Source organism: Dendropsophus ebraccatus, chromosome 1, assembly GCF_027789765.1.
Source record: "Dendropsophus ebraccatus isolate aDenEbr1 chromosome 1, aDenEbr1.pat, whole genome shotgun sequence".
In the NCBI taxonomy this organism is placed as follows: domain Eukaryota; kingdom Metazoa; phylum Chordata; class Amphibia; order Anura; family Hylidae; genus Dendropsophus; species Dendropsophus ebraccatus.
In genome coordinates, this window is record NC_091454.1 from 99,985,952 (window position 1) to 100,003,759 (window position 17,808).

The 17,808-nt window shown below is 39.2% G+C and overlaps 1 protein-coding gene across 2 annotated transcripts in view; it reads right to left on the reverse strand.

Annotated features, from left to right (window-relative positions):
- Positions 1 to 12,898: 12,898 nt before the first annotated feature.
- Positions 12,899 to 17,808, reverse strand: part of PDZRN4 (PDZ domain containing ring finger 4) — a 115,712-nt gene continuing 110,802 nt past the window's right edge. For both annotated transcript variants that reach the window (XM_069956012.1, XM_069956013.1), the window contains exons 7-8: positions 16,313 to 16,429; positions 12,899 to 14,420 (exon numbers count right to left, since the gene is read on the reverse strand). In XM_069956012.1, the coding sequence (XP_069812113.1) occupies positions 12,906 to 14,420; positions 16,313 to 16,429 (1,632 nt within the window). In that variant the 3' untranslated portion in view covers positions 12,899 to 12,905. The remainder of the gene's footprint in view (positions 14,421 to 16,312; positions 16,430 to 17,808) is intronic.

The following is a 17,808-nucleotide window of genomic DNA, read 5'->3' on the forward strand; positions in this document are numbered from 1 at the left end:
GGTGTTACAGGTTGAGAATACAGTGTGGTGTTACAGGTAGAGAATACAGTGCTGTGTGGTGTTACAAGAGGAGAATACAGCGTGCTGTGTGGTGTTACAGGTAGAGAATACAGCGTGCTGTGTGGTGTTACAGGTAGAGAATACAGTGTGCTGTGTGGTGTTACAGGTAGAGAATACAGCGTGCTGTGTGGTGTTACAGGTAGAGAATACAAGGTGCAAATAATTCAGTAACACAACGAAACTGCAATGTGTAAACACAGTCTAGATGTTCTGAAACAGATTTGGGTGGGGAATGGGCAGGGTGGGGGACTGTGATGAACAGTTGAGGGAAGGCATTGCATTCTAAAACCAGTACTGCTTTCTGCAGAAGTTTCATTTTTTTTAATCTCTACCTGGAGTTCCCCTTTAAGTCAAGTCAAGTTAAAGGGGCTATCCAGCGAAAAACTTTCTTTAAATTTTTCTATTTAAAAAATTCACGTCTTCCCATACTTATTAGCTGCTCTGCATCTCTGGCCGAGACAGGAACTCTGTCTTAGTTTTCTATGAATCCCTATAGAAAACCTATCCTGCTCTGGACAGTTCCTGTCTCAGGCAGATATGTCAGCAGAGAGCACTGCATCAGACTGAAAATAAAACAACATTTCCTGCAAGACATACAGCAGCTGATCAGTATGGGAAGACTTGAGATTTTTTTTTTAATAGAAGTAAATTACAAATCTATATAACTTTGATTTGAAAGAAAAACATTTTTGCTGGACAACCCCTTTAAGTTAAGTCATATCAACATTACTATCCTTTTACCCCTCAATTTTTGTTTTAGAAAGTTCTAATTAATCACTTGAAGCATTAAAGGGGTAGTTCAAATTTTTTTTCTTTAAAATCAACTGGTGTCACTGGTTACCACTGGTGGTGACAGAAAGTGCCAGAGATTTGTAAATTATTCCAATCTGACACATTGCTCTCTATTGCCACCTCTGTCCATGTCAGGAACTGTCCAGAGCAGTAGCAAATCCCTATAGCAAACCTCTCCTGCTCGCTGGACTGGGAAAAAATACCACTCCCTGCAGGACATATAATAGGTGTTAAGTACTGGAAGACTTGAGATTACAAATTACAAATCTCTTGCTCTTTCTGTCACCATTTTATTTGAAGGAAAATCTTTGAGGTGAATTATCCCTTTAAAAAGAAAAAAAAAAGTTTTTCTGTATTCTTCTGCTGCCAATCTAACATTTAACATCTAAATCTAAAGAAAACATTTTATTTAAAAAATGTACAGTAAACGGTTACAAACTGTATATACCTACTCCTCCAGACGTACACTCTTTATAAATTTAATAGAACCAGGGAAATCTGAATCAATCTGATGCAATTATAGAGATGGGATGAACACAACAAGTAACATTTGCATAAGTCCTCCAACATTTCTTTGGCGATACTATACCGGATGTTATTAATGGTCATGACCCACGTTTTTCACATAATTAAGATATTGTGGGAAGACAGCCATACTCAGATATTGCATTATTCAAGCAGCTATTGTCTCTATCCAATTGGTTGGATTTTACTGTTATTATTTGTCTAATGGCAACAAAGCATGTAGTTATAGCTCACGAAGAGCAGCAAAGGTACATTTAAGTCACTCCCTGACAACTTCTTACAGCTCTTTGCACTTACTGTATGCTACAGGATTAGAGAACAGCGCCATGAGCCACAAAGGTAAAAGAGTTATGAATGAAAATATGACCAGACCCATGTCAAAGGTCTTCAGATAATAACAAAAAATGAAACCTTCTGAGACAAGGGAAGATGGAAAGAAATATACCCTGGTGAAGTACACCATATAAGTACTGTGTTTCTTAGGAGCAATGGGGTTGGAAACCAGGAAAGATAAAGTAGCTAATAAACAGGCCTTTGGTCAGGAATCATTCATTGTTTTGACTGACCTTTTGATTTGATTGGCCTTTGACAGAGCAAGCTTAAAAGATAGCATCTGTCACTTTAATGTCTTTCTCCTACCTGCAACATGCTCTAGCAAACTTTATTGCAAAATGTCCTGATGACATTGAAATAAGGTCAAGTCAGTCCAACTTTTTACAAGCACAGCACATTGAAAACAAAAGGCATAGTTCTGAAAATGTCTTGCCACTCCACAAATGTATCATAAATCCTACAAATATCGGTTTTAACATTCGTTTTATAAAAAAAAAAGGGAGAGGGGGGCAGGTTTTTTTCTTTTATTTACTTTAAGGAATGGATTCTGACTCTAACACCCAGTAAATGAGGTCTTTATTAAATTATATTATACAAGAGGAACCACTGTCAGCTCATCTTGTCACTGAACACTACAAAATACATAAGCAAATAAAACGTCACAACAGGCATAGAAATAATACAAGTAAGGGTGGATTTGCAAGAAAAAAAGATTGTGCTAATATTATCACTGTGTATCTGTGAGGCTGTGTATTCAGGAAATTTAAGGGGTATATTGGTTTAACATTTTTATATTTTGCTGGGGCTGGTATTTATTCAATACCAGCCCCAGCAACATATAAAAAAAATCATATTCACCTACCTCAGTTTCCTGCAGCTTCAGAACTAGCCTACACCCCCCCCCCCCCTTACTTCGTAGACAAGACATTGGAGCAGGACCTGCCCACTCAGGCAATCACTATCCATCATCATGTCCCATTTCTGGCAGTGATTGATTAAGTGGGAACGGGCTGCAGGGTCCTGGGGTAGGTAGCAGTTAAGTTACTCCTTACATGACATGATTAAAGTGTACATTTAATGTGCAGCCTAGTGTATTATGACTTTAAAAGGTAACATTATATATTAAAAAAGGAATTTCTAGTAAGACAAATACAAGAATTTCATTGTAAGCTCCATGCCACATATTGGGTTTCTATCATCTTGTCCATTTGCATGTTTCATTCTTCCATTAACATGACAATCTGACTGGTTCCACTGATGTAGTCCCTTTTTTAAGGTTTAAACATAATGGTTGGAGTTTATTAATACCAGTGTCTCTGACGCCTAGGAGAGGATTAACTTTACAATAGGCCCCGGGCTGTTCACCAAGCCTGGGATCCCCCACTCCACTGTAACTATGGCAGCACTAGCCTGGGATAGATAATGCTATATTTTACATTTTGGGAAAAATTATTTTTAGGCAGCATTGTGCTCACTTTTCACTTTCTAAACTACTAATTTACCATTTTGCATTTGGTGCCTAAATACCTTAACAGAGGTACCACTGTGTTCACTCCCTGCTGTTTGCACCTGTGAATTAGGAGGTGGAGCTTCTTGATCCATCTCCAGCTTAAGCCCCAGTGTAGTGTTATCATATGGTGCAAGCAGAGAGATGGATGTCATCAAGGGGTTAAAGTATAAAATAATGTGCTACTCCCCCTCCCTCACCATTCCGTTGACAACATTATTCCAGACCTCAACCTGACTCCTAAATACCCCCTGTCCTTTTCCTAAAAGAGGCATAGAGAGTGCAGAAAGGAAAAAAAAGTTTTGAGTATTAAACAATGGCTGTTGTTCTAAATGCAAATTGCATTGAAGTCCAGGGGGTATTCCCTAGCATGGCTGAAGCCCATGATTAGCCAACCCATATTCTCCTTTTCAACACATCTTTACTCACTGTCAATCAAAGCGAGTAGGAGTATGTAAGTGGGCTTAGAGGGGATGAATAAGAGGAGATGGATGGGCTAACTCTGGGCTCTTGATTTCCTTGGGAATACCCCTTGGGAACTTGAGTCTCATTTACATGTTTATACTGATGAGAAGCCTTATTTACCCATGAATTTTTATATATCCTATTTAGTTGCTGACAATTCTACATTAACCCCTTAAGGTCAAAGCCTATTTTCGTTTTTGCGCTTTTGCTTATTCCATTTTAAGTTTAAAAGTCCATAGCGCTTGCATTTTTTCACCTAGAGACGTATATGAGCGCTTATTTTTTGCGAAACCAATTGTACTTTGCAATGACCGGCATTATTTTTCCATAACATATGCTGCGAAACCGGAAAAAAATCATTTGCGCTGTCAAATTGAAAAAAAACGAATTTGTTTTGATTTCGGGGAGTTTTGCATTTACGCCGTCCGTCCTATGGTAAAACTGACTTGTTATGCATGTTCCTCAAGTCGTTACGATTACTATGATATATAACATGTATAACTTATATTGTATCAGATGGCCTGTAAAAAATTCAAACCATTGTTAACAAATATACGTTCCTTAAAATCACTCCATTCCCAGGCTTATAGCGCTTTTATCCTTTGGTCTATGGGGCTGTGTGAGGTGTCAGTTTTTGCGCCATGATGTGTTCTTTCTATCGGTACCTTGATTGCGCATATACGACTTTTTGATCGTTTTTTATTACATTTTTTTCTGGATTTGATGCGACCAAAAATGCGCAATTTTGCACTTTGGAATTTTTTTGCGCTGACGCCGTTTACCGTGCGAGATCAGGAATGTGATTAATTAATAGTTCGGGCGATTACGCGCGCGGCGATACTAAATATGTTTATTTATTTATTTATTAATTTATATTTATAAAATGGGAAAAGGGGGGTGATTTGGACTTTTATTAGGGGAGGGGATTTTTTATTAATAAAAACACTTTTTTGCGATCGCGGGGGGGAGATCCGACCCACTAGACACCAGGGATAGTGTGCATAAAGCACTTCAATGCAGCTGTCAGGTTTGACAGCTGCATTGAAGTGCTTAATTAGCCGGCGCGGCAACGGGACCCGCGCCGGCTAACAGAGGCACTGTCCGGCTGCACGTGTCAGCCGGGATCAGCGCCGTTCAGAGCGGGGTCCCGGCGGGACCCCGCTCTGAACACCCCCCGCGGCGCCATGACGTATCAGATACGTTATGGGTCGCTAAGGGGTTAAAGTCTAAAGACCAGCAGAAAATAAATCTACATAAAAGCACACACCAAGATAACTACTGTACATGTATGTAAAGATGTCTTCATGAAGTGCGCTTTTCATATGTTAAAGTGACACTGTCACCTCCTTTTTGCATTCTGACATCTCTACACAGGTTTAAAGAATAAATTTAGCACTTTTCATACCTTATTTTATATCATACGTCATGGTGCTTGTTCAAGTAAAGAGTCATCTTTTATCAACTGTAGATTGAGTTAAGTGGGTGGGGCCTCACTGCATTAGCACCACTTAGCCCCGCCCACAACGCCACAGTTGGCCTCGCCCCTCGCCGGCAATTGGAACAGAGGCGTCAAGGGGGAGGGACCAACTATGCTGTTGTGGGCGGGGCTACGTGGTGCTATTGCCACGAGGCCACGCCCACTTAATACAGTCTGCAGTTGATAAAAGGACACTTTTTACTTGAACAAGCACCATGACGTATGATATAAAATAAGGTATGAAAAATGCTAAATTTACCCTTTACACCTGTGTAGAGAAGTCAGAATGCACAAAGGGGGTGACAGTGTCACTTTAAAGACAAATATTCTCACTCTTCATCAAACATGGAAATGAGTATTGTTCTTCCTTCAATGAGTAGCTGGGGATATTTTCTTGTCTTAGCTGATACCTGTCTGATTTGCATGTGGAATTTAATCAAATAAAGGTTATTTTGTCTCATGTGAGTATTTTCTAGGACACGAGTATTCAGAAATAAACATTTTCATTAATAAATTAATTACAAGACAGCACAGGCTACTTCTAACGTCTATATATAAATTGATTTGCATTTTCTATAGAAAACTGCAATGGTTTTAAATATTGATAGACATGTCATTGTATAAAGCTGAAACTCATCTCATATTTCAGAATAAATATTTTTAAACCATTAAATTCCTTTTGTGTCTCCTACCATCATCTTCTCTTTCTTTTCATTAGATTGCTGTCTGGAGATTTCTCTCTGACATTCAGAAGAGTTGTTTAAAAGCAAAGAAAATCATGTCTGAGTAGCAATGTCATTCATTGATTTGCTAAGAGTTTACATTGAATTTTAATGTGAATGATAACTTGTAAATCTCAGGAGCAGCCAAGGCTGACTGAGTAGATAAAGGCAGTTTACGAACAAAAGAAAAATATACATATTGTTCCGGATTTAATGAAGTCCTGAAATTTTGCTGATACCTTATTAAAGTCAATACAACCATGTCTAATACTACGGGTGGCTGCAATGCTGCATTCCAAAGTTTGTGTTAATTATAGCTCTTACAAGGATATAATAATTCAGATTCTTTTTGATGTAGTGTATCATGCCAACATAATGTGTAAGAGTCTTATTTTCAACAAACAACAATCCTAACTCATAAGAGCAGAAATACTTAAAGGTAATTTGGATGTAAAAACAAGACGCTTGAAAGTAATCACCTTTTCTGTAAGATAACACATTAGCATACAGTAGCATTCCCCAATAAATGTACTCTTAGCGTTCTCAATTTAACGCTATGTTCACACTGTGTAGGAATCCGTCCGTAGTGCGAACCGCGAATATATGCACGTAGTTTTGAGGTTGATGCGTTTGCTTGAAAGTATACGATATACGCCCGCACAGTGCACACTATGTATGAGCTTACGGCCGGATCGTATACGGCGCCATGAAAAATGAACAAGACCATTGTTTGAGGACGGAAATGTTGAAACTCCCGGCCGTGGATTTCCCGTACGAAGTACTTATTTCAGCCAAACTGAACTTGATTTTTCGATCCAAAAGGTTCTGTGTGGTTTACGGGGCTGGGCGAAGATTTCCAAGTAAATGACCTGCCTCAGATCGCTTTGAAAAAGCTAGGGAAGCATAACTGTACTACGGGCGTATGTTCGCGGTTCGTACGCATCCGGACGCATGTCGATTTTTTTCCACGCCCGTAGTTTCAGCCGCACAGTGTGCAGCCGTTGACTGTGATTGACAAATTAGAAGGAGGGGTGAACCAACATGGGGGAAAGATGATTAGTTCTGTTTTTTCTATGTTGAGTTTTAGAAAGCAGGAGGGAAAAGGAAGATACACTATAGCTGATAGACACCCTGGGTTCCTGGTGACACCAAGGGATGAAAGAGTTTGTAGGAGGAGGAAATGGTCAACTGTGTCAAAGGCAGAGGAGAGGTCAAAGAGAAAGAGATTTCATAGATCACTCCCCATTTTTATTTTTTATGCCTTTACACCAGAAAACAGACAACCTTGATAAATTACTTCAATAAGGCCTATGTTTCATTGAAAATTACATAGCAGGCTCAACAATTCACTATACTTCTTAATTTTTGAGTGTTACTCTGTTGCATTTATTACTTTTCCATTCTTTTTGGGAGACTTGAGTTCAGAAATCTTCCAAGATTTCTGTAGGATACATTTTGAATATATTTTGTAAATGCCTCAAGTTTTGTATTTGAAAAAAGTTCATACTGATCTTCAAATAATTGTGCTTAGATTCATAATTTCTTTGTAGCATTATTTTTTCCCCCTATTCCTATCCCAGAGGGTATTGCATGATGAATGGAACTGAAATTTGTACTTATCGATGTTCATGATGTCTTCAATCAAAAATAAATCACCAAACTCCAGATGTTGTTTTCCCTAAACTTGCGCTGTTTCTGTACCATGCTTGACTGATGGTTGTAGGCATGGTTCAAAGAGCCTTTCATTGCTGCAGCAACACACATACTGCCTTCTGTTCATTCCAAAGATCTAATCAGAGGACTCATCAGTCCATAAACCTAACTTCACAGATGTCCAGTTTCAGTATTCTAGTGCAAAATTTCTTTTTACTATTTTTTCTGGGTGACAAATTCTTTAGAGACCCATATTTAGACCCATAGCATTGCATTAGAAGTGGTTTTTGGTTTTCTCCTATCACCTAATTATTCAAGTATTGAAAGCACTTTTCATCTACTTTTCTTTGGGCTTAACTTTCTTTCTGCAAGTGGATATGTCTTCATATGCATTTTCTCCACAAAAACAACAAAACAAAATCTCAAACCTTCATACAGTAGATGCTCTTTACACTTGCATGGCAGCTAAACTGAGTTTCAGCTTTTGTAATGTTAGGTTAACACTCTTTCACAGTTCTCCTTACAACAATGGTAATATTTCTCAGTTAAGTCCGTATGCTGGCCACATATCACAGATTGAACACTTATCAGTAATTCATTAGGACACAGAAAGCTACAGAACACTACATGCCTGAACTGATACAACTGTGTTACAGGTAAATGTTCAGTCAGTACTATGCAGGTCCGCATTGGTCTCACGCTTCTTGATGACTTACTAATGATAGATTTTCTTTTGGGCTGTGCTCTTCAACAGGTCAGCCACTTTATAATACAATAGTTCAGTGTAAAGTATTAGTAAGTGTACTCACAGCACTTACTGACAGCAGTTTCCTGTGTACCTCATAGAGCTAAAATCAGGCTTCCCTTCTCCAGGCTGGATGAGGGCCTTTTGATTTTAGCTCAATGGGATCAGTGTCGGACTGGGCCCCAGCCCCCACACAGTTAACATACTGTCACTGTCGGGCAGCAGGGCCCCCCCGACAGTGACAGCGCTGCCCATCTAGCAATGCTGTCACCTGACTGGGCCCTCACTTACCCAGTCAGGTGACAGCAAAGCTCCCTTGGATGACAGCGCCCCCCTGGCCCCTCTGTGGCATAACTGGGCCCCCGCCACACTGCTTCCATCCTCTTGTGACCGCAAGCAGTTTTGCGCTTGCGGCCACAAGAGGTATCCTGGCCCCCGGCTCCTGCTTGGCTCCCTGGCTCCCGGCCGGCGTACGCATCGTCACTGAGTCAGTGTGCGCCGCTGGCGGAGACTTCTGCCAGAGAAAGCATATGTTAGAGAAGCTCTCTCTGCCAGAAGTACCAGCCCTGGCGCACACTGACTCAGTGACGATGCGTGCGCCGGGACACAGGGAGACAAGCAGGAGCCAATGAAGAAGAGTACCGACGGGGGAGCATGTTGTGAGTTGTTTTATTTTTTATTTTTATCTTCTTTGCTCAGAGAGGGGAACTATCTATAAGGGGGATAACATGGGGGGAGAGACCACCTATAAGGGGGTAACACAGTGGGAGACCATCTATAAGGGGGATAACACGGGGGGACCATCTATAAGGGGGATAACTCGGGGGGGACCATCTATACGGGGAATAACACAGGGGGAAACCATCTATAAGGGAGATAACACAAGGGAACCATCTATAAGGGGGGTAGTACAGGGGGGACCATCTATATGGGGGATAATACAGGGGGACAACACAGGGGGCATCTATAGGAGGGCCATCTATAAGTGGAATAATACAGGGGGGGCATCTATAAGGGTGATAATACAGGGGGGGCATCTATAAGGGGCATAATACAGGGGGACCACCTATAGGGGGATAATAGAGGGGGCATCTATAAGGAGGCTATACGGGGGGAGCATAAACTATAAGGGGGTCACATAGAGTCAGCCTACCCATTAAACGAGGGTGTGAAGGGGCCAATACAGATGTGCAGTGTGTATAGAGATGAGGATGGTGTCAGAGTAAGGAGCCTAATATGTTTGTCTAGCAGATTCTGTGGATTTGTGGCTCACAGAATTTCTCATAATGGCCCAGGACAGAAGAAGAAGAAGATGAAAAGGGAAGAACTCTGATTAGAGAAGACGTCCCCTGTGAGTCACCTGATATAACTGCACTGTAATGTTTATGGTGTACAGAACCTGTGTACTGCTGGGGCTACCTCTATGTGACTGTATGAGGTGACTGTGAACTTTGTACAGTGAATTTTCTTCAGTAGCAGCAGTGACATTAGTCAGTATGTGGTGGTGTTAGTCAGTATGTGGTGATGTTAGTCAGTATGTGGTGGGATTATTTGTTACTTTTGAATCTAGTACTGTATTTTATTGGTCTTAGTATACTTGATTTGTTCACTAACAATATGGTGGTGATGGTAGTGGTTGTGGTGTGGCGGTAATATTTCCACCTTGTATACTGGTATTATTGGCAATATTGGTCAGTATACAGGATTTGGTCAGTAATGTCGACTCGGTCGAGGCCCAAGTTGACAGTCTGCAGCCCTCAGGATATGCTGGGAGTTGTAGTACAATCCTCTGATAAATTCCGCTGTTAACAGACGTATTGCTCGACCTTCAGGGCTGATGGTTATCACCCACAGATTGCAGCCACCAGGAGACTCTGCACACAGTGATTTATTAAAGGGTTGTTCTCTCTACAACTACAACTCCCAGCATAGCCCGAGAGCTGTATAAATGTAGGGTGTTCTGAGAGTTTTAGTTCGACTGAAAATGTTATTCAGAAAGGATTTGTCACAGATACAGATTAATCTAGGGAAGGAGCAGGGTCAGCATGTAGTTTCTCACTGGTTCTATATTGGTGGGTCCCAAGGATCATTTCCTCTGGTGAGCCCCAGGTACCCAAGTCCGACACTGAATGGGATACACAGGGAGCTGCTGTCAGTAAGTGCTGTGAGTACACCTACTAATACTGTACACTGAACTATTTTACTATGAAGTGGCCAACCCCTTTAATGACAGTTCCTTCCATTGCGCCTTCCTAAAATACCTCCAGGAGGCTACTCCCTCCATTTGTGCCATTGAACTCTAGAGGATCTGCTTCAAGATACCCACTAAGCACTGTCAGAAGGGTAGTTGAACCAATTCTCCCTCGGAGACTTGCTCATAACACAGGCCAACAAAAAACAACTTTTTTGTTTCTTTGATGAAAATGTGCAAATATTACTAATTTTGGGTCGAGAAACTCAAATATACCCACAGAATTGTTTAATTAGCTCTCGTTTTTTAGATACACGCCATGGAAGTATGTGCTGTAGGTAGCGAGAAGCATTCATTACAAGATTATATATTGTGGTAAATACTTGAAATCAAAGTATTTTAGGAGTGATACCTTTATTGGCCAACCAAAAATTGTTAGAGCTGTGAGCTTTCGGGATTCACAAGATCCCTTCGTCAGACAAGTTCACAAATGAATGACTTAACTCTGGAAGTGACCTTTGAGGACCATAACCTTTAAATCTTTTATTCTATGGTCCAGTCCTGAGAAATGTTGGCCTACAGGGGTGTTGAGACTTCTTTTTATTGTATGTCTATGTAAGTTCATTCTAGTTTGTAGTTTCTGTTTTGTTTCCCCAATGTAAATCCCTGTGGGGCATTGTGTACACTTTATCATGTAGACCACATTGGAGGATGTACATGAGAAAGCATTGGTGATTGTGTAGTCTCGCTGTGTATTGGGGATGCGGATTGTATTTGTTTGCAATATGTGGGGACATGTGCTGCATTTTCTGTTGTTGCAAGGTAAGGTGCCAGTCTCTGTTGTTGATGTCAGAGCACTTTTTACAAGAAGGTTTCTTAAATTCGGGGGTTGTTTGGATGAAAGAAGAGGTAATTCTGGGAAAATCTCTTTCAGTCTGTTGTCCCTCTGGAATATTGGTTGTATTTCAGCAGCAATCTACGAAGATCCTAAAAAAGATTGCTGATTGCAGCCATCATTTTGGTGCCAAAACATGGTCGTATTATGCAAATCATGGATGTATTTTGGCATCAAAATGCCGTCCGTCCAAACAGGTAACCATAAAACGGCCAAAGATAGATGTTTAAGGAACATAGCCTAAAACTGGAATATTTTTGTTTCACTAATAGGGTATGATCCTTGATACTGTAGTTTTCTATATAGTTGACATTTTTAAATACATAAGTAGTCCCCTCCCCAAATAAATAAATAAATAAATAAATAAAATAGCATAATTTAGCATACTTTGGACCACTGAGATCTGCTGGCAGGCCTTGGGAACTGGAGATGGGAAACACTTATCTAAAGAAGTGTATAGTTATCTCATCCAGTAAAATGTAAAAAGATTTTATTTTTAGGATGATGACCTCCCTGGAAAGTCTCCATGAGTATGTTAGCTAGTATTTACTTTCAATCGCTAAAGGATTTAGTGACATTGTACATTGTCTTTGCCTTCAGGAGTTTCCCTTAAAGACCAGATAGCTGATACCAGATCAATTATAAATATTTGTGATTGATGCTGCTGAAAAGTATTTAAGAACATTGAAAGCCATGATTCACACTACGGAATCGGCGTCAAAATTACATGCGGAAACCCCTCCTTCGTGTCGGCTCGGCACCAAATCCTGCCTTCTATCTGTTTGAATGGGGGGGGGGGGGCTCACGCACCCCCGCTCTCCACGCCTCTCTGCTAAAAGAATTGACACTTTAGCGCCGTAGTGTGAACGGGCCCTTACATGGATTCTACTGTGATGAATGCTGTATGTCTGTTACATATTTGTTATGTGTGCACCCAATAAATTTATATATTTAAAGAGTAACTCAAACTAACAGAGTCATTATAAGCAATGATGAATAATAATTTATTTTGAATCCATCTCTACAGTTATATCTAGCTACATGACTTTTGCCAGCACAAATCTTGGCAAAGTTGCCAAATGACACTTTAATGGGACAATACAGCCTCAAAATACATATTCAATGTACACTGTCTCAATCAAACATAAGTATAAGATGAGATATAGTACATTACAAATTTTGTGTGTATTCCAATAAGCAGGTATATAAAATGGTTTCTTTTGGTATTTATGTTGTCATGAAAGTATAAATAGAGAAAAAGGCTAGAGAAATACATTTCCACTTACAATAGATATATTCATTAAACAAATGGCTTCTTCAAGTTTCTGCAATAAAAAAAAATTAACCATTTGATTTCTTCACAAATAATTCCATATTGATAAAGAAAGTAGTATTATATGAAAAAGAAAATGTAAAATTGTCAAATAGGTTTGTATACAAAAGAGAAACTATAAACAGTCACAAAATATATAAAATGCCACATTGAACGAGGCAATCACACTCTACCTAAAAAAGGTAGCCTACTCCTTGACAGCCCTACTCAAACAGTAGTGACTGATAAAAAGGCATTATGTACTCTGGCTCCATCAGGAGACCTTTCTCCATGTGTCATGAGTTCTTGGATTGTCATCCAGTTATCCAGTATTTTTTTGTTACGTTTTTTCATCATTTTTTTATGACTTAGTTCAATGATACTAACTTCCTTCCTACTTTCACTGCCGCTCTGTGGACTTTCTTTAAGACATTCCAACCTGCTACGCATCATGAATTCCCTTCTCCTTCTTTGCTCTTTTGCTCTCATTAGATGTTGCTTTCTCTCCTCCTTACTCCAGTAACGTCCCATCTTCATCTCACTCATTGTATCATCATCCGTGGTCATCCCGCTTCTCTCCTCCTTGATTTTTAAGGCACGCTCTTTAAGAAGTTTGTCCCTTACTGGCCTTTTAGTAATGTATCTTGTACCATCACTCCTTATTTTCACCTTCCATTCCATCCTTGGCTCTGTTGACCTTTGTGACTCTTTACACATTGTCACTAAGTTTATTTGACTTTGTGCATATTCTACCGCTGATTTCTGTTGGATGAGTTGCATGTAACTTTGATAATGTCTTGCATGAACAGGTATATTTTCATGTCTATATGCTGAGCTGTAATATGGGGAAAGATATTGAATTTCCTCAGTGCTTTTCTTCCTGTGGTCTAGGAATGTACTGCAGTCTAGCATCCTTCCTTGGCGCTCTGCGCTAAGACTTTTTTCATTGGTTTTAGATTTGGAAGGGGTATTCTCAATGCTGCTTAGTCCGGATGATAAATGATTTGTAACAATAGTGCTTCTGAGATTTTTATGGTTTGTAATACTGATTATTCTTTGAAGAGAACTGTCCGGGGATCTGTCTACTGTCAGGGGTGTGCTTCTACAGCTTTCTGCTGTATTATAAGCACTAGAACTGTCCTTATCAGATCTCTCTGTCTGTTCTCTGATATTACCTACTTTACTTCTCTGTACCTCAATGCTGGTATTATAATTGCACAATTCATCATCATGAATCTCCCAAATGTCTCCGCTCTGATTATTAACATTTTGGCGCCGGTGTGCCTGCATAATGCTCTGGCATTCAAGTTCAATACTTCTGAGCTCTTCATTTAAAAGTTGTAACTCATGCTCCACGCCATGCTCGGATCTGCTACATTCAATTGTGCTGCTGGAATAGTACAAGTCATATTCGCCTCGATTCCGGATTTGGCACTTAAGCTCTAGTAATTGCCGGAACCTGTCGCAATCTTCTTCTTGATTCAAAGTGAAATCAGACTCTATAAGTTCCCCAGAAACCAAATTTTCATTGCATTGTAGCTCACTGCCTTCTATTGCATCATTACTTAAGTCTGCATGTTGGAGATGGGTGATGTTGTGATCTTTGACTAGGTTTTCCATCTCTGAGCTCTCATCATGGTGCAGGCTTTCATCAGTGCGACCTACACCACTGTCTTTTTCATGGTTATTGGATGATGAAGTTGCTGTGTCAGTTGTACCATCTTCCTCTTCTGGCTTTTTTTGCTGAAGAAAAGAAAATATTTTATTAACTCATTTTAGTAAATTGCAACATAGGCAATATTAAATAGAGCATGGAATTGTGCCTTAAAAGAAATACAGGATTTACAATTTTACAGTTAGTAAAAAATGCTTACACAGGCAGGGTTTCCTCGTCTGTGCATTGTAAACAATAAGAAATGTACATGAAAATGGTCTGTATAATGAATAAAGAAAGTTGTGAAAATATAAGATTAGTTAAAACTTAATTCCAAAAAAACTATCAAGGTTCAACCAATGTTCTGTTTAAAAAAAAGAAAGAAAAAAGAATGCTTTTTGAGCCCTGAAGTATATTCACATCTGACAGATTTGTCGCTGAAACTTTTGGGAATGAAAAACTGTTCCATACATACAAATCAGGCTGTTTCTGCAACTAAGCAAGAATTTCTCAAGCCTCGTTCAGATTAATGGGATAGTGGCATGTGGTGCATGTGGCTATAACATTATAGGAGATTTTGTGGTATTTTTAATAAGGGTATAATAAGGGTCTATTCACATGTACACATTATTTTCCACTTACAATAAAAACAACAACAACAACAACATTGTGCTGGATCTGTGATCCAATGGATCTGAATGGCAATCATGGATCCAATTGGTGGATATTGAGGCTCTGTCAAAGTTTCCTTCAATTTGATGGCAAACAGCACTGCATGTTGATTTATTCTTGCTTTTAAAAGTAAAGGAAACCTTAATCATTACTATTACTCAGAAATGTCAAAAGTATTGATTGTTTAAGGTCAGGATGCTTAGACTCCCCTTCATTACTAGAATAAGCCTGGAGAATCACTTGGCTAAGCTCCTTTCCCTCGTAGCTCGAGAGATGAGGAGAGTAACAAGCACTCAGCTGAGCACTTCTACAGCTTATTTCAGAGATCAGTATGGGTCTGAACACCCAGACCCTGATCGCCCAAAACTTTTTTATGTCTTTATGACATGTCAAACTTTTTTTTAATGCCATTAATGCCAAATAGAAATGTGAACACAACCCTATGGGGTAGATTTATGAAAGGGTGTAAAATTTAGACTGGTGCAAACTGGCCACAGCAACCAATCACAGCTCAGCTTCCAGCTCTGGTCAAAGGAAAGAGGAGCTGTGATTGGTTGCTTTGACCAGTTTGCACCAGTCTAAATTTTACACCCTTTCATAAATCTACCCCTATATGCATTGTTTTTAAGAAAGGGTGGCAGTTATGAAAGTGATTTATGAAGAGGGGGTGGCTGATTTAGGCCTTATATACAGTATGGATATTATTTATCTACAATGACCTATTTTCTGTCTTTGTTTTTTGGGGGATCCACTCTTTTTAGGTAACAAATACAACTACATAAAACTTAATAGATATTCAAAATAAAAAAATGGGCAGTGGTACTACATACTGCAAATAACTGAAAGCGGATGTTTTGTTATGTGCACGTTGGTTAAACAAGATGGTACAGAACAGGACTAGGGCACGGGTACTCTAGGCTCTTGACACTCTTGACTCTTGACACTAGGCTGCAAGTTTAAAAGTTGTTTTTTAGGACAATAACTGCATTACCTGCCGAACAATTCCTTCTACAATTCCCCCTGTACAAAAGTCAAATGACTACAGTTCCAATTATTTTTTTCTTTTTAATTGATTTTTTTTAAACATCTATACTTTAGCTTATTCCACCTAAATGCATCAAAGCTGGTAAATTTTCTATGTTTAGCACAAGTTATATTAATACTATTACAGACAGGAAGATAAACAGAAGAATACTTTGGACAATGTGACATTGTAATCTTATATAATAACATTCTTTATAATATGTCTATAAGTATAAGTGGTCAATTTTTTCCCATTCCCAGGAAAATAATATTTAATAATTTGTACCTGTTGCACTTGATGCGCTGGATATTGCATTGCTTCATGACGTTGTTCTTCCAGTATTTGCATGTTTAACTCTTCCAAGAATTCATTCCTTTCATCATCGAGCCAGCCTTCATCCAGCTGTAAAGAATACATTAGTATATGACATTAGTACTAACACATGGTAATGTGGTGTAAACCCTAATAGCAAAGCCTGGCCACTTCCTTTCATCATAATGACTCTTTTGAAATACAAGCTTTTTTATACTTTGCTTTACACCTAAATAATAATGATAACATATTCATTCCCGATACCTTTCATCCTGTACATAAACAATAAGACTAATTTGTTGATAATCTGTCAGATCTTGTAACATTTTGAAAAAAAAAGATATACAGGGCAATAAAGAGTTGTAAATGTGCATGTTGAGTGTACTCTCTCTGGTGTCAGGTGCAGGCCAGGTTCGTGCCATGGATGGAGCTCATATACAGCATTATTCAAAATGTTCACTTCAAAGCTAAATGGGTTACAAAATGATCACATTATTTCAAATCCAGTGCCAGAGATAAGTTTGGCTTATAATCAATGGACAATTTTTTTTACTGATGTTCAAATCTCCAGATACTTATAAAGAGATGTATCTTATGTGTTTCAGCAGTTAGTGCTGCAAAGAGAAAATGCTAATAATCATGCAAATTATACCACATACAGTACAGACCAAAAGTTTGGACACACCTTCTCATTCAGAGAGTTTTCTGCATTTTTATGACTATGAAATTGTAGATTCACACTAAAGGCATCAAAACTATGAATTAACACATGTGGAATTAGATACTTAACAAAAACGTGTGAAACAACTAAAAATATGTCTTATATTCTAGGTTCTTCAAAGAAGCCACCTTTTGCTGTGATTACTGCTGTGCACATTTTTGGCATTCTCTTGATGAAGAGAATGCCAAAAATGTCACCGGAAATTGTTTCTACTTCACAGGTATGCCCTGTTAGGTTAAATAGGTGGGATTTCTTGCCTTATAAATGGGATTGGGACCATCAGTTGTGTTGTACAGAAGTCAGGTATATACACAGCTGATAGTCCTACTGAATAGACTGTTAGAATTTGTATTATGGCAAGAAAAATGCAGCTAAGTAAAGAAAAATGAGTAGCCTTCATTACTTTAAGAAATGAAGGTCAGTCAGTCCGAAAAATTTGATAAACTTTGAAAGTGTTCCCAAGTGCAGTTGCAAAAACCATCAAGTGCTACAAAGAAACTGGCTGACATGAGGACCACCCCAGGAAAGGAAGACCAAGAGTCCCCTCTGCTGAGTCACCATCCTCAGCAGCTCAGATTAGAGACCAGGTCAATGCCACACAGAGTTCTAGCAGCAGACACATCTCTACAACATCTGGTAAGAGGAGAATGTGCAGCAGGCCTTCATGGTAAAATAGCTGCTAGGAAACCACTGCTAAGGTCAGGCAACAAGCAGAAGAGACTTGTTTGGACTAAAGAACACCAGGAAT